Source organism: Sorex fumeus, unplaced genomic scaffold, assembly GCF_029834395.1.
Source record: "Sorex fumeus unplaced genomic scaffold, SorFum_2.1 ptg000061l, whole genome shotgun sequence".
In the NCBI taxonomy this organism is placed as follows: domain Eukaryota; kingdom Metazoa; phylum Chordata; class Mammalia; order Eulipotyphla; family Soricidae; genus Sorex; species Sorex fumeus.
In genome coordinates this window covers 32242149-32267716 of record NW_026606118.1, presented here as the reverse complement: position 1 = coordinate 32267716, position 25568 = coordinate 32242149, and the positions used below count along the sequence as shown (strand labels likewise).

The following is a 25568-nucleotide window of genomic DNA, read 5'->3' as shown; positions in this document are numbered from 1 at the left end:
ATATTTGAATTCTCCAAAATGACAAGACTTTTTGAGCTCATGGCAGATAGCAGAGAGAAGGAAGGTGATTGTGTGTTTGTACATATCAGGTGCAGGCTCACACTTTGTTACGGAAAATGATGCACAGCAATTTTGAACCTAATAGGGCTGCGAAGATCTACAAAAACCAGATGATTTCCTAAGTGTGTATTGAGGAAATCAGGGTAAATTGTCCTTAGAACCTGGTCTCAGAAAACCTTTTTAATTGAGGTCAAAGAGGAAAAAATCGTAAGTATCTCAATTATTAATTAGGTTCACCTAGAATGAGACCTTCACTACAGAAAGACCTAATCTACAATTCCTTTACTCTTTAACCCTTGAGTTTTCCCAGTGAATTAATTTTTCATTGAGACTGCAGAAGGCACTTCATCCTTTATGTTTGATGAATATTTAGGGCAGGAAGTGAAATTGCATAATTAAATTTCATTTCCATTCACTAAAGAATTTATTTCTGGTTTTAAAATAATGTAATTCACTACTCTGATCTTACTTGAGATAAAGTTTAGATTGTTTATCCTTACTTTGTATTTGTATGTGTGACATATACTTACAAAGAATTGTTTTGTCTTATTCCCTTAGCTTGAGGAAATTCAAAATGTAACTTAAATTCAGTAGAAAATCTACTCAAACATAAATACCAGCATTTGTGTTTTTAGTGTGTAATTCACTAAAAACCCAGTATGTTTTTTAGTTAACTTTGACAATGTAAATATTCATTTTCAGACTGAAATCCAAGGAAAGGTGTAATATAAACTTGTTTTATAATGATGGTTATGCAAAATGAATTTAATAAAAAAAACTGCTCTAGAATACATTTTAAAAACTCAAGTATTGCTAAAATACCATTAAGATAGACGGAAATGAAGTATACTACAATTATGTTTCTATAGTATATATTTTCATTTAAAAATCAAGATATTGAGGCCAATACTTCTTAATTTTCTCTTCAAAAGTTACTATTATAATAAATATCACAAATTTAAGTTTTCAAAGCTATTTTATATATTATAGATCTAGCATGTTGTATAAGAAATATTAAAACCATATATAAATTAGAGAGATATGTAAATATTGTTAATTTAAAATTTCCTTTAACATTTTGTTAAAGCCTATCAGTTACTTTTAATTAAGAATTTCATAATGTTCCTCAAGAATTATTGTAATACTGCTGACACATTAGAAGTTTTGTATATCATTTAAAAATTTTAAATAAATATACAGATGTTTAAATATATTTGAACTTAAAAGAGATTTTAGCAAAAAAGTTTTCTAAATTATTACTAAACTCCACAATTATGAAAAACTGGAGTGTGTATTTCTTATTGCACAAATGAAAAAGGTTTGTTCCTAAGTATGCCTAATAGACAAATGCTTCTAGGTATACTAGCTTGTATTACACAGTGATTGATATTTGTGCCTTAAAGCAAATGATTGCTAATCTATGCCTATGGTCAAATTCTTTTGAAGTTTTGTAACTAAGATGAGCTGAATTTGTTAAGTGGCAAAGGGCTTCCTTGTCTTAGGGGCCAGCTGTGCTTGGCAGGTCATGATAAATGGGTAAGTTTTTCTTAACCTTGTGCCCAAAACATTCCAAATCTTTTAAAAAAAATGTGGAGGGACCAGTAAGATTCAGATGACATTGCCAAAAACATTGGCAAGATTTCTCTATTAAAAGAACTGGGTTCAGTTCTTAAGATTATTTTGAAAGCAATTTTTTTGTGTGTGTGAATACATAAATCTTCACTTGAAATAGAAGGCAATCTAAAACTAACGACTGATATTTAATACTGATGGAATTCTCTCTTTGGTTCATTGAGAATATGTGCAGTAGAATTGGTGATTTAAATTTCACTAGAGTCTACCAAATTAACTTTATGCTCATTCAATTCTAATTCTTTGTTTAGAATGGAGTACTTAATTTTTCTTTTTTTTGTTGCTACACTACAATGTAAATAATTCAGCCATCTGTTTCCTGACAATCAGGACCATAAAAAACTTGTAAACAAAAGGTACAAAGGAAGCCAGGTTAAATGAGGAAATATCTCTAGGTGTTTGTAGTACACATTTGTGACAAAGAAAAAAAAATCCTTTTAACACTTCTCTCTCATAATTTTAGAGAGTATATTACTGAAAAATATATTCTCATTTCCCAAATTGGGGATGAGGGAGATATTCATATGAGCTGTAACATGAGATTTTAAAGCATTTATGGCTCCTTTGTGGAATTTTAAGTACTGTATTACCTTTGATATGGTCCCTGATGGGTAATAATGAAAAAACATACCATTAGCAGAGTTTGACATTTTCCAGAATATTTCATACAGGGTATCCATGGAGTTATTACAGATGACAAAAGACTGTGGGACAGTTAAGGATAAAATATTCTTTAGAATTTGAAAATATATAGTTAGATATTTGATTTAAGGCACACATACTATAAACAAATAATTATGCTTTGTTTCCCTAAGTCATTGTTACTAAGTTGCTTTTTAAATATATCCAACCTCAGAATGAACTCTCAAATAATTTGAGCATTATTGTGACAGTTGTAGTTAATGGAGAGTTATAGCCTATAAGATTTTAGATTTAGAACATAATTCCTCCCCAGTGTGCGATTGGGTATAATTCCCCTCCCCCAAATCTGGGTTCTGGAAGGCCCCTGCAGTAAAACTTAGAAATAAAGTAAAATCTTGCTCATGAAAACAGTACTACAGGGGTAAAATAATCTTAACCTCATGTTTTTAGTTATTTTTTAAAAATAATGTTGGAATTATATTTTAATGTGTATATTTGTCTATTGCTGCAGTCAAAATGCAGTATTTATTTGTGCCTTTGTGCTTTATTGATTTATTACAGTTAAAATGAATGGCCATGGTAATTTTTCCTTGAATTTCTGAAGGTGCAAAGTTCCAGTTAAACAGTAGGGTTCACCTATTTTTATAATAAATACTCTGTTGCATGACATTTTGGCTACTGATACTTTGTATGGAGAGGAAGGAATTTGGGTAAGAATGATAATGAAGTCTGAAAGGAATATATATATATATATATACATATATACTTATATGTACTGAAAGTAAAGAAGTAAAGAAACTTTTCTGAGTCAATAAAAAGTATTTTGGGAATATGCAAATTTTAAGGCTGACGATTTTTGTATCCAGGGAAGAATGACAATTATAAATGGCTTTGTATTATTACTTGTGTTTTTTATTTTTTTAACAGCTTTCCTACAAGGCATTAGCTTTTTTAATATATGTGACAAAATAGCATTTTAATAGTATCTCAGTTTGCATTAGGATATGAAACAGATGTTCTCTGTAAAACTATGTGAAAGCCTTGTGTTTCTTTTTTTGTGTTATGAATTTCAAAAATTTTGTAAATTAATAATTGAATTGTAACATATATAAAGATAAAATAGGACTTGTGAAGGGATATGGAGCCCTTTTTGCTGAAGACTCCTTCTATAAGTATGAAAGTTTAGATTTGTATGTAGCTAGCAGTGTAAATTTCTCTGATGATCTTCATGACAAGCATTACATTTAGTTCGCTGCAGAAATAATTATAGGTCAGCACATTAGAATGTACATCCTGTGCTAATTTCTAGAGTGCATTAATTATATTTATAATAAAAAAGTGAATAATTTAAGAAATTATTTTATCTTGTAAATACACAAAACCTATATTGTAGAGATTGTTCTCATAAATAATCTCTTATTATGCATTTTATATACAATAGTATACTTCGTTTTAAAATGAATTCATATACCTAATTTTTTATTTTCTTACCTGACTGCCATATGTATTATGAAATCAAACGCAAGGTACTTATTTTTATTCATATTTATTCAGTATTTCTAACTAGAGAACAAAATAATTCACAAAAGCCCACTGATCTCTGGATATCAGTCAGTTTAATTACTTGAGAAAACTGTTTAAAAGGCCATCCAGGAGCTGTAGAGATAGCATAGAGGGTAGGGCATTTGCTTTGCATGAGACCGACCCAGGTTCGATTCCCAGCATCCCATATGGTCCCCCAAGCACCGCCAGGAGTAATTCCTGAGTGCATGAGCCAGGAGCATCAGCCTGTGCATCGCCGGGTGTGATCCAAAAAGCAAAAGCAAAAGAAAAAGGCCATCCAATTGACACTGTCACTGTCCTCCCGTTGTTCATTGATTTTTTCGAGCGGGCCCAATAACGTCCCCATTGTGAGACTTTGTTTTTACTGTGTTTGGCATATCGAATACGTCATGGGAAGCTTGCCAGGCTTTGCCATGCGGGTGAGATATTCTCAGTAGCTTGCCGGGTCTCCGAGAGGGGCGAAGGAATCGAACTCGGGTCGGTCATGTTGGCTGCATGCAAGGCAGACGCCCTACCCATTGTGCTATCGCTCCAGCCCATCCTGTTGACAACACATATTATGTAAGAGAATACTTTACATTCCCAGAATAAAGCTGGGATAATTATAAAAAATTTTTTTAATTATATTGCAATATTTGAAATATAGGTATGACTAACTTCTAAGTAGTTAATATACCAAAAAAAATCACATAAATGATACTTCCAGAAGCTTCTTATTTTCACTGTCATAACCTAAAGATAACTAATGATAGATACCCATTCTATATCAACATGTAATAATTTACATGACTATCCAACTGAATCACAATTTACCTTTAAAACTATTAATATGTTCCCAGGCTTTGATACAATTTGATATATGTATAAATGTTTTATATTTGGTCAGTTTACATTTTAGAGTATTTGCATTTGTACTCTAACCAAAACTAATATTTAATAATTGTTCTTGATAGTAATTTCATTCTATTTTTACAAGGAATTTTGTATATAATAATCTACAAGATAATTTGCACTTAGACTATAACTTATTTTTATCTTTATCTTTATTTTTAATATATTATTTTTAAGAGTAATACATTCAGTTGTAATTTATGCTTTATTTACTTCAGAGTATATTTAAAAATAAAACAGTATCTTGCAGACTAAATTCCATTCATTGTTTTCAATTACTTACTTGTACCTGAATTAGCGTTTCACACCTATATACTTTTGAGACTGTTAAGACTGTTCTCTTACTTTATTGTCAGTTCATACTCTCTTGATTGGAGTTGAATCCCACAACACTGTAAGCCTCTCATATAATAATCATAGTATCCTTAATACTGTCCTTACCTTATTTTACCATGAATAAATGAATGAATTCTAAATATTGAATTACTTTGAAGAAAGCATGGATTTTACAATATTTGAATGAATATCAACTTCTCTGTATCGTTCCAATTTTAGTATATGTGCTGCCGAAGCGAGCACAAATTTCATTCCTTTGTGACTTGTTTATTAAGTATTCTGTACGAGTCAGGGGTTCTAGATGTTCTCTGTCATTACAATGATTACTTTAAAAATAAATAAAAATAGATCCGGAGTGGAAGTAAAGTGTGTAGAGTTCTTATATGACCAATCGGGATTTGATCCCTGGCACCTCCAGACTCCCCTGAGCCTGCCAGGGGTGATTCTTGAGCACAGAGTTAGGAGCACAGTTCTAGAACCCTAGAGAACTGTTTGGTATGACCAGAAACAAACAAACAGAGTAAAATAAGAATTATCTGAACATTGAACATTCTGGTGAGTAGTTTGATAATGATGACTTGTTAATCCCCAAAATTGTTTTTTTTTGGTCAGTGGAGCTTGTTTGGTTGTTATTTATTTATTTTTTTGGTTGTTATTTTTACCTGGAAGCGTATGTCTAATTTACCTGTAGTGATATGATACTTCTTCAATCATACCCCAAACTGATTTATCAAATTTTTAAAAACTGACATTCACTTTGGGGTATATCACAGGGCAGATAAAATTGAAAGGAATGATTCTATTCTAATATTTTTCTCTTCAAATTTTTACTTTTATTAGATTTTTAGTGCAAATAGGACTTCATGGGGTTTGTAGTGAACTTTATGAACTTTATGTTTAAATTTTAAAAAAAGTATTTCCCTTTATCTTCTTTGTTTTTAATGAATTCTCTTGAAAATATTTCTTAACACCTCCACCTCATGGTCCTGCGTTATATGTTTTGTAGAGATGTTACCTAAAAGGATAAGGATGGGCACCAATGCTGTTTTCATATTCATAATGTGTAAATACACATATAGGATGTAACAGAGAAGACAATAAAAAACAATTGATTGCTCGAATATTAAATATTTACATATGTGGAATTGGAAGTACAAGACATATTTTAAAGTGTAGAATTTTTAAAATTTATTTTATTTTTTAAAATATTCTTCTGTTAGTAAAATAAATCATTACATTGTGAGATGGAAAGATGGTGTTTGAATTAAAAATTCAGAATTTATTTTTGACTTTTTTTGGAAGGGGCCACACTCAGTCGTACTCAGGACTTACTCCTGGCTCGAATTCAGGGATTACAACTGGCAGGGTCTGGCTAACCAGATGTAATGCCTGGGATCAAACCTAGATTGGCAATATGCCAGGCAAACACCTACCCATTGTAGGGTGTTCCAGCCTCAATTCAGAATTTATTTTTAAGAGGTACCATTCCTGTTACAATTTACATTGTGGTATATGTTTGTTATGCTTACTTTCCACACCTAAGTTATTTATTACAAGTCAAAATGCTTTGAATTCTGTATGTTGAATAGATGGATGAAAGCAATAAGAGCAGCTAGTGTATGACAGTAGACTGGCCAATATATATTTTTTATGTTTCATGTTAAAATATATTTTAAATTTGAGTCAATTTTTGGATCCCTTAAGACAAAATTTATCAAACATACCTATATATGCTTAAAATTAAAGTGTGAAAAGTGGTGCATTTGTACTTTACCTTTTTTTGAGAATAATATCATGTACTTTTAAATTATGTATCTTAAAATTTCAAGTTAATATTTATTCTTTACTTTTTATGGTTTAAAAACCATGAACTTGAAATATTGCCTGCAAAATATACTTCAAATACATGTGAGAAGTCTATGAGTAATATTAAAACTTAAGTGATATACTGAGAAATATATAAAACATACAGCCACTGGATTGAGAAAATAAAAATTAATATTATGAATGTTTTAGCTAACACTGGGCTTTGCCCATAATCTGGTGTTTATTATTCTGCGCTTTAGTAGGAGACAGAGCAGTATCAATTGGAAAAACATTTCATAGTGAATTGAGAACAGTATGGCCTTCTAGCTTCTAAGTGGGAAACCTGGTTCTTTGGTTTCTTTGTTCCTAGTTAAGCTAGTCCTAAGCTATTTTTACTGAACGTTTTACATACTAACAGAGTTGAGGGAAGTTTGTTGGCAGCTGTCCAAGGGATAATAATGAAATACATTATTTGGTAGTACATGATTATGCCATAAAATTTGGGGAGTATTTTGTAGAGATCTTGGTAAACAGAGCTATGTCCTCTTTAAGTTTCACGTGTGTTGTGAAGTTGAATGACAAGTAGAATTTTCATATGAGATGATAACTAGTACGCTTTTCTTACAGGTAAAGAAAACGTGCACAGAATCAGATGTTTCAGAATCTCAGAATTCCAGGTATGCTAAAATGGTCGCCAAGATTACACTATGAAAAGATTATACTATGGAAAGATTGGTAATTTTGGAAAATCGTAAGGTATTAAGTTCCATAAAGAAACGTGATGCTTAACCATACAATTTTTTTGTTTTAGTTGGTGATCAGTTGCAGTTTATTCCAATCTAGTCTTCCTCTGCCTCCTTCCAGTCTCACTTACTGTCCATATTCCTCATCCCCCAGCCCATTCCCACAGCCTAGTTAGAGAACAATAACCAGCAGGGTAGCAATTACGCATAGGTGAGGTAGCACAATCCATATGTGAAACCTTCTAAGACAACAATCTCATCCTGCTAGGAGATACTCTCAAGGGCAGATTTTCATCTAGGGGCATATTTCTCCTTTCCTTAGTCCATATACATTTAAATAATCATCTTAAATTTACTTCTTAATAATCTTTCTAGTTATTTTGTGTGGACACACTAAGAGATATATTAAGTTTATAGGGTGGTTTTCCTGGGGACATCTCACTATAGATCTCAGATTACAGTCCTTAAGGCAGATTAGCCTTTCCTAACCCGAGTAGGTTCACTTACTTCTTTTTGGATCATGACAACATTCCCATTTGTCCATGACCATGCTCTTAACTTATTATAAAGGCACTTGACCTGTCCCGTTACAATGCCAGATTAACTTATAGCTTGCCCTGAGTACATTCTATGTTGGGACCCTGCTTAGGCGGTGCTAGGAACTAAGGACAACTGATGCTTAAATTGAGTAAATATGACAGATGCCCAGGAGTAATTATTATTTTCAAATATTATTTGAAGTCCATTAACTCCCAAGTTATGAAGCATAGCATTAACTGTGTTCCTGTTCTATACAAAAAAGACAGTGCTCTAAAGTACACTCTGCAAAAGACATAAGGGAAACAATATTTTACTTCCAAACACAAAATCCAGGGTCCTTAGAAGGATCTGACCTTATAAATCACAGGTTCTGATTTGGGGGTGTAGGTGACTAACAGATAGGGGAAGCAGAGCACAAAAGAGAAGGTAGAAACAGGGAAATGGAAGTGCCCCTGCAGCACTGTGATGGATATAATGTAACCCAATAAACCCAAACTTGCAACAGGGCTGGAAGAGAAAGGATGAACCAATGTTATCCTACATGCATATACCAATATAATAATTTAAAGACTATTTAATTGCAATTATTATTTTTTAATTACCTTTAAGTTATCCGGATGTTTCAAAAGTCTACATATTCTCAAAGGCCTGAAGATGGAAATCTTATGGAATTTATGTTCATTTAAGTTTGTTATATTTTTTCTTCATCATGGAACTTATGCATTAGTGTATATTTTTGGATAACACATTAAACTAACACTAAATTTTTGGATCCCCATTTTAACTTTTGCTTTTTTTTTTTTTTTTTGCTTTTTGGGTCACACCCAGTGATACACAGGGGTTACTCCTGGCTCACGCACTCAGGAGTTACTCCTGGCAATGCTTGGGGACCATATGGGATGCTGGGATTCGAACCCCAGTCAGTCGCATGGAAGGCAAATGCCCTCCCCATTGTGCTATTGCTCCAGCCCCAGCTTTTGCTTTTTAAAATTTTTTTTTCTTATAGAATCACTGTGAGATACAGTTACAGAGCTTTCATGTTTGAATTTCAGTCATACAATGATCAAACACCCATTCCTCCACCAGTGCACGTTTTCCACCACCAATGTACCCAGTATCCCCCCTATCCCCTACCCTCCCCCTGCCTCTAGCAGACAATTCTCCCAATACGCTCTACTTTTTGGCATTATGGTTTGCAATACAGATATTGAGAGGCTATCACGTTTGGTCTTTTATCTATTTCCAGCATACCTATCTCATCCCGAATGATTCCTCCAGCCATCATTGACTTAATGATCCCTTCTCTACTCCAGCTACCTTCTCCCCAGCACATGAGGCAGACTGCCAACCCTGTCTCTACTGTTGTGGGGTGTCAGTGTCATATTATCTTATTTTATATTTCACAAATGACTGTAGTCATTCTATGTCTGTCCCTCTCTTTCTGACTCATTTCAATTAGCATGATACTCTCCATGACCATCAACTTATAAGCAAATTTTATGATTTCAACTTTCCTAACGGCTGCATAATACTCCAGTATGTAGACCAAAGTTTCTTTAACCAGTTATCTGTTCTTGGGCATTTGGGTTGTTTCCAGATTCTGGCCATTATGAACAATGCTGCAATGAATATATAGGTGCAAATATCATTTCTACTGTGCTTTTTTGCACTCTTGGGATGTATTCTCAGAAGTAGTATTGCTAGGTCATAAAACCATACAATCTTAATGACATAATGAATTGCGTGGTTGTGTAATTACATAAACAAAACCTAGAAGGCAACATCAATCATAACTGCTTGTAGTAGTGTATGACTTTGTTCTTTGACTTCTTGCTTTTTCCCCATGTACCATTATGCACATGTTATCTTTAAAAATATATATAATTTTAAGATATAATTTTTAAAACTGAAATATGTTATATTCCAGATACAATTGAGATTTTAAATGTTGAATTTATGAACTTATCTATGTGAAAATTTCAGTGTCCTAGTCAATGCGGTCATTAAATATGAGATTAATAGAAAGGATACTAAGTGAGGCCAGCAAAAAATAAAAAACAAAAAAGAACATATTTAAGGAAATACATTAATCATATTTTCTTTAGTATTTTTTAAGTTCACCTTAATTTTTTCTCTGCTTTCTTTTTATAATATATTTGCATTTTATATTTTTGTCAAAAGTGAAGTGACTTGAAATTTGTGTTTCCCTGGGGCTGGAGAGATAGTACAGGAGGTAAGGCACTTCCCTTCTATGTGGCAGACCCAGGTTTGATCCCTGGTTTCCCATGTGGTCCCCTGAGCACCACTAGGAGTTATTTCTTAGTGCAGAGCCAGGTATAATCCCTGAACACTGCTGGGTGTGGACCAAAAACCAAAAGTAAACAGAGAGCAATAATAAAAAACCCTGAACTAAAAACAAAAGGAAAAAATTTGTTTTTACCAAATATAGAATACAACATTTTTCCTTCTCAATTAGAAAATAAAAATTCATTTGGTATATTTTTGTTTTTATTTCTCAGAATCTTGAGAAATAATTAAGTGATTAGACCACAATGTTGTGTTTATAGTTAGATTAGATTCCCAACAGATTTTTAAGCCTCTATTTGTATTATTTCCATTTCAAATTTAAGACTAAATTTTAAGTGGATAAATAAAAGTATTTTAGATGCCACAACAAAAATAAACAGATGTACACATATCCTTTATGTGATTTAATGGTGTAAGTGTATCTTGCATCAAGAAATTTGTATTTGATGGGCAGATGCTCTTTACCAATATTGTAACCATATTATTCAGTAATTATAAAATATGAAAAATAGTAAGATGGCTCTTAGTTTATTCTATTTGCTCTAGTATATGATGTATGTGATAATTTTCTTGACATTATTAAACTACATAGATCTAGGTAAAATGACACTGAATTCTATTTTCCTTTTTGAAAACAAGTATATATTAAGTACAATCCGTTTTACAGTTTGACTATTTTATGTAGCATGTTACTAGAATTATTTCTCATATATTAAAAGTATAAAATAATATTTTCTTTGGGGGAAGTGTACTTATTTCTCATATATTAAAATTATGATATAATATTTTTTGGGGGGGTGAGGCAACATCCAGGGGTGTTCAGAGTCTACTATTGACTCTGTCCTCAGGAATTCCCCTGAGATACTCAGGAGATCATTTGCTGCGCTAAAGCATTGAACCAGGGATAAGCTGCATGTAGGGAAAGTGTCTTATACTCTCTCTCTCTCTCTCTCTCTCTCTCCTGTCCTGTCCAATATAAGTTTTTGTTTTATTTTTGATTTGGTTTTTTTCCTTGGTTTTGGTTTTGCACCACCCAGCAATGCTTAGCGGTTAGTCCTGACTCTTGCTCTTGCTCTGCACTCAAGAACTACTCCTGGTGGGGCTTAGGGAACCATAGGAGATGTCAGGAATAAAACCCTGATTGACTGTGTGCAAGGCAAACAACCTACCTGCTATACTATAACTTCAGCCTGTGAGATTTTTAACTATAACAAATGTTATTTAAAGGATCACTGTCACTGTCATTGTCCTCCCATTGTTCATCGATTTGCTTGAGCGGGCCCAGTAACATCTCCACTGGAGACTTTGTTGTTACTGTGTTTGGCATATCGAATACATCACGGGTAGCTTGCCAGGCTCTGCCGTGCAGGCGAGATACTCTCGGTAGCTTGCCGGGCTCTCCAAGAGGAGCGGAGGAATCGAACTCGGGTCGGCCATGTTGGCTGCATGCAAGGCGAATGCCCTACCGCTGTGCTATTGCTCCAGCCCATTTAAAGTACAATAATTCTAAAAATAAAATTCTACATAATGTTTTTTGGGGGCATGAAGTGTATATAGTAAGACATAAGATTTTTGGCATTTGATATTTGCCCCTATTATTAGTTATCAAGTAGACACAAATAGTTTTAGCTTATTGGTATGTTAGGAAATGGATGAACTGACATTTTTCTTGTAAAGCAGAGTAATTCCAGAGTGAGGAGGTGACAGTAATATAGTTTAGTACTTGTGGTAATTTCCTCTGGAAACCATTTATCATTTTCCGATTATATTGTTAACCTCTGTGAGTTATCTTCCAGGAGCTTGGTATTTAAGTATTCAGCTTTTGCAAGCAACTTGTATAGAGGTTTGGTAAATAAAATGTGACAATATAGGTATATTTATTATTTATATTTGTAATAGATTTCTTTACCTTGATATTACTCAAGGTCTTGGTCAAGCAATGAACTTAAGTAAATTTTAAACAGGTTAAAAAAAAAACACCATCAAACCAATTCAATGTTAACAATCAATACCAAATTGGAGACTGAACAGTTTAGAGTTAAGTGATTTGAACCTAGAATAAGATTCTTCTTTTTTTTTTCTTAGTCTGGAACATCCAAGTCTATGTGACCATAAGAATATTATTTTATTTTAATGTAATACTAGTTTATATAACATATTATAGATACATATGTAGCACCATAGCACTGTCCTCTGGTTGTTCATCGTTTGCTCGAGCAGGCACCAGTAACGTCTCTGTTGTGAGACTTGTTGTTACTGTTTTTTGGCATATTGAATATACCACGGGGAGCTTGCCAGGCTCTGCCGCGTGGGTGGAATACTCTCGGTAGCTTGCCGGGCTCTCCCAGAAGATACATATGTATACACATATATTAAATATTATAGAAAGGGATTCAGGAAGCCTTTGACTAGGTAAATCTACACTAAACAAACACAGCATAAAGATCTGAGCTCAAAATGAAATACTGTATCAGCACAAAATGCATGTGATCTGGAGACCCACTGCCTTATAAAAAGCTGCCTCACTTGGAACATAAAGTTAATATTATTCATTTATTTAGGTGGCTTTATAATGTGTTGGTTTTGGATTTGAAAAGGTTAGAATAAGTGCAGATGGAAAGTCTTTTTACAGTAGGGAAATAATTAAATTGGGCGTGGATACTTTGTCAGGGAAATTCTTGGAGTGACATATGTGTATCAGCAAATTCTTTGTCTTGCTTGGACTTAATTCCTCTTTCGGAAAGAAATAGTTGAACTGCAGATGTGACTGGTAGGTTGTGGAAAGGGGAATTTACAAATCCAGGGAATATAAGTAAGAGAAGAATATCTCCTTAGAAATAACACAAATGTGTATATACTAAAAGCCAGACATTAGGAACATAATTTTCCTCGTTTCATAAAACTGTGAACTTGATATCTTATGGAAAGGAATATAATAGGCTTATAGAAAAGTTGAAATTTATTAAATACTTCCCCCCCTCTATGTGCTGTTAACCATGTCTAGAATATTATATTGTTGGTCTTTGTTCCTAAAACTGTTATCCATAAAATGGGTGCATAAGGAAATGTAAATATTTTTCCTTGTGCTTTAAAAGTAATTATTGTACAAGATACATTGTCTTATGCTAAAATATCATTTAATGTTGATTTTTTCAATATTTATGGTAAAATTATTTCTGTAGATTTGCATGTTCTTTGATTCATCATAGAAAATATATGGTTATTGCTTCATTTTAATATAAACCTGTAAAAATAAAGTTAATGTTTATGGGCTGGAGCGATAGCACAGCGGGTAGGGCATTTGCCTTGCAAGCGACCAACATGGCTGACCCAAGTTTGATTTCTCCGCCCCTCTCGGAGAGCCCAGCAAGCTACCGAGAGTATCTCGCCAGCACTGCAAAGCCTGGCAAGCTACCCACGACGTTTTCTATATGTCAAACACAGTAACAAGTGTCACAATATAGACGTTACTGGGTCCACTAGAGCAAATCGGTGAACACTGGGAGGACAGTGACAGTGATTCATTTTATGATTTTCAGACTTTAAAATATTTTATACTTTTAGGTCCTTACTACTTTTATATCAATTGAGGAAACAATTTCTTTCTTTTTATTTATTTATTTATTTATTTATTGAATCACCGTGGGAAAGGTTACAAAGCTTTCAGGTTTGGGTCTCAATCATGCAAATATCAAACACATTTCCCTTTACTAATACTTATTTTTTACCATGAAGAACCCCAATAAAACCCCACCCCCCACCCCTCCCAGTCCCTGTGAGGCAGATGAATTCTAGTTAACACTCTATCTGCTTTGATTAGATTCATTGTTTCAATAAAAGATTCACCACTATTATTTAGAGTTTACCCCCCCCCAAAATCAGACATGCTGAAAAAGCATTGTGAAGTGATTTGCTTTCTACAGCTGGGTTCAAGAATTAAATGTTGGTTTTGGATTTCTGCTATTTTACTTATTGACCCTGGAAGTATTTCTACTGAAAGTCAGATAGTTAAGAAATTGGTTTCTGTGCTCTGGAGTCGTGGCCGTGCCGGAGAGCCGCTCTTGGGGGGGGGGGGGGGGGCAACTGGTGGCCTCGGTAGGGCGTGAAGGGCGGACCGAAATGCCCCCCTTCCCATGAGGTTTTAGTCGCCCCCACACCCCTGGTTCATACCTGCTGTCCACAAGGCTCCCATGCGGCTGCCATCTTTCTTTCCAGAGAGGAGAGGGCGAATGGGGCAACACCCTTTCCCCTCCGGACAGACATGATGGCCTGGATTAATGCATAGTCCGTTCACTTTTCTGCTCCAAGCTGCTGGGTTCTGCATTAAGTCCTTGTGCTTCTGGGGCCGTGGCTGTGCTGGAGAGCCGCTCGCGGGGGGCAACTGGTGACCTCGGTAGGGCGTGAAGGACGGACCGGAACGCCCCCCTTCCCATGAGGATTTAGTCGCCCCCACACCCCCGGCTCATACCTGCTGTCCACAAGGCTCCCATGTGGTCGCCATCTTTCTTTCCAGAGGGAGGAGGGCGGAAGGGAGCAACACCCTTTCGCCTCCGGCAGACTTGATGGCCTGGATTAACGCATAGTCCGTTCACTTTTCTGCTCCAAGCTGCTGGGTTCTGCATTAAATCCTTGTGCTTCTGGGGCTGTGGCCGTACTGGAGAGCCGCTCGTGGGGGGCAACTGGTGACCTCGGTAGGGCGTGAAGGACGGACCAGAACGCCCCCCTTCCCATGAGGTTTTAGTCGCCTCCACACCCCCGGCTCATACCTGCTGTCCACAAGGCTCCAATGCGGCCGCCATCCTTCTTTCCAGAGAAGAGAGGGCAAATGGGGCAACACCCTTTCCCCTCCGGGGCAGACATGATGGCCTGGATTAACGCATAGTCCGTTCACTTTTCTGCTCCAAGCTGCTGGGTTCTGCATTAAGTCCTTGTGTTTCTGGGACTGTGGCCGTGCTCCAAACTTAACTCTGATTTTCAGGGAGAAACGTTGGGTGGTTTACTTCCCATTGATCACTTTGTATATAGAGATATGTCGTGCGGCCGCGTAAGCGACCGCGCGGTTTTGAGGAAAAGTCCTAGTTCCCGCATACTCGAGCTGTGCTTGTAGAGGCTTCTGGTCACCAGGGTTCCATCTGGGGGAGGCGGGATGCGGTACCTACCCCATCTGGGACTTCCTGATGATCTCGGCTCTTTTTGGAACCTGTTTTTTTTTTCCTCCGGGAGCTGTGGATCCCGCCCTCCATGTGTCCCTTCTCTTCGGCTGTATGCTCTTATTTTATTTCTTAATTGCTTTCTTGGCGAATATTTATGCCTATGTGTTAAAATAGTCCTCATAATACTCAAATGATTTCCCTAGTGATTTGCTGTTTCAGTTTCTCTACATTTTTCTTTTTGGGCCAGTAACTGGTAAAGCATTTCACTAAGAATAAATCAAGAATATAGAAAGTTAGTGAAACTCAAATTAATTTTGTTGTATATTTGTTATATTAATTGAAAATGAAGTAAATGATGGTAAAATACTGTTGAACTTGGGTTGTCAAGTGACTATACTCACTCTTTATCCCTCTTATTGTCTCATCCTGGCTACATTATCACCAGTGGAATACAGTCAGTAAATAAAAAAGAGTATATTTAAGATATAAAAAGTGGGGGTATGGTGCCGCCAGCAGGTCAATCTGTACCTGTGAGGCGAGTGCATCAGCAGCCTGATGGCGCCTTCAGACTTCCAGATACACCCAAATTGCTGCTGTGCCTTTGGCCAGACCCCAAAAACTCGGGGCAAAGTTTACCAAGAAAGTAAATGGCCAAAAGTTAGGTATGTGGGAAACACACCCACAAACCACCTCCAGCTCAGCTATACAATTGGAGGCAAGGCCTCTTTGTTCTTGATTGAACTGCTTAATGGACATGATCCCAGAGACTCAGAAACGAATCTCAGAACCCAGTGGCTTTAGGTAGAAATGTGTCTGGTCTCTGCAGTAGGCTAGCGGTGCTGGGCCAACCCAGGTGGGAATAGGTTTCGTGCCTTGGCCTATTCCCCCTGGCAGCCCAGTGGCCACGATCCGTCTGAGACCACTGGATAGTCACATTTGGGCCCCCAGTAACGAGACACACAGGGCCTCACGGGATGGGGGTAGAGCCGGGCTTGTCCTCCCCATCCCAATGAGACCCCAAGTCATTATCCACGAATGGCCTCTCTGGCTCCTGATCAAGCTGCTTAACAGCTATGATCCCAGAGACTCAGAAACAAATCTCAAAACCCAGTGGCTTTTGGCAGAAATGCATCTGGACTCCACAGTACGTTACTGTCGCCGGGCCACCCCAGGGAGGAAAGGGTGTTGTCCCTCCACCTGCTCCCTCTTGGCGACTTGGTGGCTGTCATCCTCCAGAGGCCATTGGTCAGTCAGGCTTGGGCCCGCAGTGACGAAACTTGTTGGGCCTCACGGGATGGGGTGGGGTGGAGCCGGGCCTGTCCTCCCCACCCTAACGAGACCCCAAGTCATCGCCCACAAACGGCCTCTCTGACTCCTCATCAAGCTGCTCAACGGCCTTGATCCCAGAGACTCAGAAACAAATCTCAAAACCCAGCAGCTTTTGGCAGAAATGTGTCCGGACCCTGTAGTAGGTTACTGTCACCGGGCCACCCCAGGGGGGAATGGGTGCTGTCCCTCCGCTTGCTCCCTCTTGGCGACTTGGTGGCTGTCATCCTCCAGAGGCCATTGGACAGTCAGGTTTGGGCCTGCAGTGATGAAACTTGTTGGGCCTCACGGGATTGGGGGGGGGGGGCCGGGCCTGTACTCCCCACCCCAACGAGACCCCAAGTCATTGCCCATGAACGGCCTCTCTGGCTCCTCATTAAGCTGCTCAACGGCCATGATCCCAGAGACTCAGGAGCAGATCTCTAAACCCAGTGGCTTTTGGCAGAAATCCCTCCAGATTTAAGTGTTAAAATTTCGGAATTTCAAAACCACATGGCCCTACTGCAGCCACACAACATCATATGTTATTCATAACTAGCAATAGAACACAAATTGTCTATTGTTGCCTTTTCAGCAGATCTGAGTGTTGGGGTAAAATCTCAAATAATGGTGGGTCTGGTGTCGAAATAGTGAATATGATCAAAGTGGAGAGAGAGTAATGTAGAAATCATCTGCCCCACAGGCAGGGGGAGGGTGTGGGATGGTGGTATACTGGGATTTTTGATGTTGGAGAATGGGCACTGGTGAAGGTACGGGTGTTTCATTGTATGACTGAGACTTAGACTCAAAAGCTTTGTAACTGCTCTCACGGTGATTCAATAAATAAAATTATAAAAAATGGAAAAAAAAGTAAGGTGGAGTTCATGCACAATTCAATCAGCTAATCAGTGGCTGAATAAATAGCAGTACTCCAACAAAAAAAATAAAAAAATAAAATAAAATATAAAAAATATTTATGGTTTGTATGAGCTCAAATGGTAATCTTTCTATCTGAAGAGTTAAAAAAAAAGATTAAATGGTTAATGGTGAGGATGGACTATTTTCACTGTACAATTTAGAGAAACCCAGTTCTTGAGTTATGGGAGATGGCACAGAGGTCAAGGTGTATGGCTTTCACGCAGATGACCCTAGTTCAGTCATTGGCACCACATAGTCCCTAAGCATGCCAGGTGTAGCACTGGAGGCCTTATGCCCTCAACACTACCAGCTGTGACCTTGGTGGTCTGTGCAGCCTGACCACCCTTGTGTCCTTGGGCACAAACATACGTCCTCAGTACTAAACTTGTCCATCCTAGTTGGGTGAGTTTGGTGGGATTGCGCCCAAGGAAACAAAGGTGGACAGTCTGCACAAATCACCAAGGCCACACCTGATGGTGCTCACCTGGCCATGCTTGGAGACTATGTGGTGCCAATGATTGAACTAGGGTCATCTGCATGAAGGCCATGCACCCTGACCTCTCTACCATCCCTCCTAACTAATGAGTAGCATTCTATACTAATTTATATATATCAAGAAAACAGTAAAATAACTCTTTGGTTTTTAAGGAAGCACTGGAATTAATTTTCATTTAAATTATTTAATATTTTAAAATAAAATTTTTAACAATGAAAATATTTATTTTTATTTTTATTTAATATTTTGTTGAACCTCAAAAGTTTATTCAATATGTATGTACATGTGAGTGCTTAAAATATAACTAACTCATATTCTGTAAATAATTATTATTTGAGAGTTATTGGACATTTTATTTTTCACATGTCTTTTTGTTACTAAAATTATTTTTATTGTAATACTTCAAAAGGTGAAAATATTGTTTGTATATAATTTTCTCTAAAAGATTAAATATGGTACTTTTCCACAGCATTGATAGGTGAGGGCCATATCTTGAAAACACACTATTTTACTTTGTAAATCACAGACATATCTACATCAATATTCTTTCATGGAGACACATCAAAATTCATTAGTGCTAGATCACAGATATACAAATTTGGAAATTTCAAGATGTAGTGGCAATAAACACACAGTCTGTCAGTAACATAGCCTAGCTATACATTTCATGGGATTTTATATCCATTTTTTAAAATTTAGTTGCATTACAAAATATAGTATCTTGAGAACTAATGAAACCATCTGCCCTCTTCTCAATAAAAGAAAAGGACTTTTTTCAACTTTTAGGATATATTCCCTGTAAAACTAATAAGTTTTACAGTATACTTCATAGACTTGTTCTGCACCCCAGGTGCTTCTATCACACCTGTACCAATCCATCAAGTCATACCCCAAAAAAAAGAAAGAAAAATGGTCTCAGAAAATCTACAGTGAATACCAAACAAAATGAGGCAAGAGGTATCCTTAAGGGGCAAAGCTTTGAAATGACATGTACATGCTTCTCTTCACCAATTTGAGAAGAAAAACAGTAAACTATAAATGAATCATGTAAAATAAATCATTCTATGCAAGATTGAATTGACAATCTATTTAGGATATTTTTTTTAAATCTTCAAACACAGATTTGCATAATGACCAGTACATCAACATATCCATGTAGATAGAAGCACCTGGGGTGCAGAACAAGTCTATGAAGTGTCCTGTGATGCTGTTAATATATAAACTTTTCAGCATGTGGTATGGCTTGACTTTTTTTAAGTACTTATTGCAATAGAACAAAATGGATTTGTATCCATTAATGGAGAATGAGGCTCTCTGAGAGAGAGATAGAGGCTTTTAGGGCGGCCTCTAATCACCCTTGCAGGTGTTGCCATGGTTCAAATCATATTTGAACCCCATCAAATATGGTGCAGTAATCTTGGAAGATGGGTATTAAGTGTCTTATGATGTGTACAGAAAGTGGCCTGGAGCACGGTGGAGGCTGGGTAGTGGAGGTAGTGGAAGTCTGCCGACTACAGCTGAATCTCACGAAGACAAGGTTTATGAGAAACGGACTCGTCCTGATTTTCCATTCGCTCTCAATGGAATGAACATCTCCGAATATAACAGTTATGTGTACCTGGGTCAAGATGTCAACATCATGAATGACCTTGCACTTGAGTTGTGCAGGAGGAAGAGAGCGGCTTGGAACACCTTCAAGAGTGTTGAAGAAATAGCTAAGAGGACCAAGAACCTCCGGCCCTGGGTACATCTCTTCCATTCCACTATTCTTTCTGCATTAACATACGCCTCAGAGACCTGGGCCCTAGGAAAACAGGATGAGAATGCTATTTGGGTCTCCCAAAGGGGCTGGAGCGATAGCACAGCGGGTAGGGCGTTCGCCTTACAAACGGCCAACATGGCCGACCCGAGTTCGATTCCTCCGCCCCTCTCGGAGAGCCCGGCAAGCTACCGAGAATATTCGATATGCCAGACACAGTAACAACAAAGTCTCCAATGGAAACCTTACTGGACCCGCTCAAGCAAATAGACGATCAACGGGAGGGCCTTAATTATTTTTTAAAGAGGAATAGAAAGTGTTATGCTTGGAGTATCTTGTTTCACTCAAGTGAGAGAAAGAATCTGGAGTTCCAACCTCCATCGTTGAGCGAGAATAAGGGGCGCTGTCTTGTTTGCCACGGCATCAGAAATCAGATGGGCTGGACATGTAATGAGATTTGGAGAGGACCGCTGGACTAGAGCCGTTACTGACTGGATTCCATGGGACATCAAAAGATCTTGTGGCCACCCACCTACGAGATGGTCAGACTTTTTCATCAAGACCCTGAATGATCAGTTTGAAACCCTTCATGTTCCTGGAGCTAGCAGATGCCATTGGGCTACACTAGCATGCGGCAGGGATGAATGGAGACATTACTAGTGCCCGCTCGATCAAATGGATGAGTAACGAGATGTCAAATGATCAAATGATCAATGGAGAATACTCAACCTAATGTGACCAATTCAAACATCACAAAAGTTTGTCAGCTTTTACTCCATTGTTATTACGTCCTTAGGTTTAATTCTTGACCTTTTTGTTTTCCTTCCATTGCATAATTTCATGTGTAATCACTGTTTACAATCCCCCAGAGTCCTTCAGATACTCTCATCATTTTTTATTGCTCTAGTCTCATTTTCCTTACAGCTTCTCATCTATATTTACAGATGCTATTCTTTCACAAACACTGGAGCACTTCTCTCCCCATCAAACTTTGCTTGGCTGCTTCATCTTATCTTTCAGATCTGTGTCCAGTGCTTCAGTTTAAGAAAAACCTCCACCAGACTTAACATTGTCAAAATGGCAATACTACCGAAAGCATTGTATAAATTCAATGCAATCCCTATAAGGATACCCATGACATTCTTCAAAGAAATGGAGCAAACAATCTTGAACTTTATATGGAACAATAAGCCCCCACGAATAGCTAAAGCAATTCTTGGGAAAAAGAAAATGGGAGGAATCAACCTCCCAAACTTCAAACTGTACTACAAAGCAGTAATAATTAAAACAGCATGGTACTGGAACAAAGGCAGAACTGCAGACCAATGGAACAGGGTTGAATACACTGACATCTCTCCTCAATCATATGCTCATCTAATCTTTGATAAAGGTGCAAGTAATGTGAAGTGGAGTAAGGAAAGCCTCTTTAATAAATTGTGTTGGCATCACTGGACGGCTACATGCAAAAAAATAGGCTCAGAACTCTGCCTAACACCATGTACAAAAGTAAGATCAAAATGGATTAAAGACCTCAACATCAGACCAGAAACCATAAGGTACATTGAAGATAAAGTTGGCAAAACCCTCCATGACATTGAAGCTAATGGTATCTTCAAAGATGCCACGCCACTGACCGAGCAAGTGAAAACAGAGATAGATAAATGGGACTATCTTAAACTAAGAAGCTTCTGCACCTCCAAAGAAACAGTGACCAAAATACAAAGACAGTCTACAGAATGGGAAAGGATATTCACCGAATACACATCTGACAAGGGGTTGATATCCAGGATATACAAAATACTGGTTAAACTCCACAAGAAGAAAACATCCAACCCCATCCAAAAATGGGGCAATGAAATGAACAGAAACTTCCTCAAAGAAGAAATCCGAATGGCAAAAAAGCACATGAGAAAATGCTCTACATCATTAATCATCAGGGAGATGCAGATCAAAACCACAATGAGATACCATCTCACACCTCAGAGACTGGCCCACATTCAAAAGAACAAAAGCAACCGATGCTGGTGTGGATGTGGCGAGAAAGGGACACTCCTTCACTGTTGGTGGGAATGTCCACTGGTTCAGCCCTTCTGGAAAACAGTATGGACGATTCTCAAAAAATTAGAAATTGAGCTCCCATTTGACCCAGCAATACCACTCCTGGGAATATATCCCAGAGAGGCAAAAATGTATAGTCGAAGTGACATCTGCACTTGTTTGTTCATTGCAGCACTCTTTACAATAGCCAGAAACTGGAAGAAACCTGAATGCCCAAGAACAGATGACTGTTTAAAGAAACTCTGGTACATCTACACAATAGAGTACTATGTAGCTCTTAGAAAAGATGAAGTCATGAAATTTACATACAAGTGGTACAACATGGAAAGTATCATGCTAAGCGAAATGAGTCAGAAAGAGAGGGATAGACATAGAAAGATTGCATTCATCTGGGGGATATAAAGTAACAAAGTATGAGATTAATACCCAAGAATAGCTGAGATCAGCACCAGGAGGATTACTCCATAACTTAGAGGCCAGCCGGGTATCCTAGAGGAAAGGGCTGTTCAGATAGAGAAGGGAGCACCAAATAAAGGATGTTTGGAGGATCCTCCCAGGAGGGGAGATGCATGTCGAAAGTAGACTATGGACTGAACATGTTTGCCACTCAATGCCTCTTTTGCAGACCACAACACCCAAAAGGAGAGAACACAGGGGATTGCCCTGCCACAGAGACAGGGGGGATGGGGGGATGGGGGTGGGAGGGATATTATCCATGGTGGTGGAAAATGGGCACTGGTGGAGGGATGGGTATCTGATCATTGTATAATTGAAACCCAAGCACAAAAAATTGTAAATCTACAACTTTAAAAAAAATAAAATAAAATAAAGGGAAAAAAAAAAGAATATCATGGAAAAAATTTATGAATCACTTTTTAACCTCTATACATTTATTTAATTATTTTAATTTTTGTACCAACAATCGGCCAAACATTAATTTGAACAATGGAGTGAATTTGACCTAGAAAATCTGCTTGGGGGGAGGGGGGACTTACACTCTAGAAGTGGAAACAAAATAAAATAATTCATTGTGTTAAAAAAAAAAAAGAAAAAAAAGAAAAACCTCCACCAGCTAACAGATTAACTCTTGTCTCCATCATGTTAACGTAATACCAGCTTAGTACATTAACTAGTGTTTCTCTATCAGAGGTCCTCACTTGATTCATGCTTGTGCACTATTTCAGGAAATAAAATTAGGAGTTATATGCCTTTTTTTTTGCTCACAGTGGTACCATTGGAGTACAGTATATGGTCTATCATAAATCAGGTTCTCAGTACATAACTGTTAAGTGGCCAAATAATTAATAAATTCACACTCTAGCTTACAGTTTTTCCTGGGACTTCTCTTCCAATAGCAAATGTCTAATATAATTTCATTGAGTTTCTCCTATTTATCTCATTCTTCACTTGTAAAAATGGTTTCAGTTATTATATTCCCTGCCTCAGAATCTTTTCTTTCCAATAATACTTATCTCAATTGGCCAATTTTTGACTTTAGAATAATCCCTGACTTATTATATTCTTTTTTTCCAAAATTTTCTCAGTCATCAGGTTGCACTGAATTTTTACTGCTATGTTTTGAAATTTTTTATCCTTTCCTTTCCCATGAACACTATGAAAATAACTCAGACTCCTGTTACTTCACTTGCAACTTCACTTAATACATCAATTTCCCATGTGGCCTCTTTGGTTATAGACCATAATTACTCTCTTTTCTGCCAGCTGTCAGTTAAGCCTTTTTTAGTACATTCCATGTAGGGCTGTCCTTTTCACTGACAAAAAAGCGTTTAGTAAATATCTAAAAAATTCAGAGAAGTGAATAGCTTTAAAATACATAGAGAGACTAGCCTTAAGATATATTCACAGTGAATTGCTTTTAAAAGTAGAATTTTATACAAAAGATTTAAATGAATAGTTATATTATTCATATATAATTATAAGAAATCAGAGATCAAGCTTAGTCCTATACTAAGTTATTCCCCTGCTGAGGAGTTTCTTTCTCTTCCATTCACTTTTCAATAATCTTTCTATTTTCTAATTATAAAAAAAAATCAGATTTCTGGCTACCTAACTACAGTCCTCCTGCATTTATTCTGGTATGTTCCTTGTGTCCAATTTCATAGTCTTTCATTAATTCCAAATTGTCATAGAGTACAAAAATCTAACAGATGTACCAGGAAGCACATGTATATGCATCCATTAAATAGCTATCTTTTTTCAATTCTTCCATGTTTTTTCCCCAGTCCCTACTTGAACAGAATAAAATAGGATATTTGTGAACTGCATGGATACCTAAGAGCATCTATATTAGAGAAATACTTATCTGGTTGTTCTATTCATATGCTCATTTAACTCTTGGAGCCTGTGAATCAAGGATGAAAAGACTTTTGGAGGAAGAGGATGCTGCAAAGAAAACCAAAAATCAAGTGTTTTCTATTTCCTACTATTTCCTTTCCCAAGACGTAGTGCTTGTCCATTTCATCCAACGTTAGTTTACATAATCCATAGTAAGTTTCTACCCTTCCCTTACGATGACTATAACCTAGCTATTATCATTTATTATCCAGTTCTCTAGAAGAGACTTAAAACTTGATTTCATACATCAGACATGCATAAGCAGTATTCTATAAATTAGACATTAATCAAGAGAGCTTTATGTGGAGTGATAACCTCCTTCATACAGAAGATTTCTGCTTATATTTTTTTGTGAGATCTTACCAATGTTTAACTTTCTTTATTCCATCCCCCAAATTATTAGTTACTGTTCAGTAGACCCAGTCTTCTCTATACACTCAAACATCAACCAATTATAGTGTTAGTACAGCTGTTAGACAATGGGTGAACGCACTTCACATTGTGATTTCAATTATTTATTTCTCTGAAGGTAATATTGCCAGGGAGCCTAGATTTGAATTTCTTTTATTAAACCCAATTTTCAAACACACTGAAGAAATAAAACCAACTATAAATAATCAGGAGTCAATACTCGAAATATTGGAAGTCAGTCTTCCAGGCATTAGAAATTCATCTGTGAGGTTTTGATCAGAAAATAACTTGATTCTACTTGTACTTGTGATGACAAATCAGGCCTAGTGCATGTACTTGGAGCTCTAGATCCCAACTGTAAGATTTATTAGAAGTCTGTGATATATTTTCAAATTGCAGTTATATTTGTGTATAACATTATAAAAATTTTGTATGGTTTGAAAATATCTTAATATTTCAGAATCTTTCTATGGCTCCTTTGGATCTGTTTATCTTTAGTGCAAACTTCCAGAATCAATGTGATAGAAAAGTGGAAAATTTTGTGAATTCTCCTTCAGTTTGGTCCATACATTTTTGTGGTGGAGAATGGAGAG

At 36.8% G+C, this 25568-nt stretch overlaps 1 protein-coding gene across 1 annotated transcript in view; it reads left to right on the top strand.

Annotated features, from left to right (window-relative positions):
* EYA4 (EYA transcriptional coactivator and phosphatase 4) overlaps positions 1-25568 on the top strand; it is a 297621-nt gene that overhangs the window by 128846 nt on the left and 143207 nt on the right. The window contains exon 3 of the mRNA XM_056126298.1: positions 7558-7607. Coding sequence (XP_055982273.1) covers positions 7558-7607 — 50 coding nt within the window. The remainder of the gene's footprint in view (positions 1-7557; positions 7608-25568) is intronic.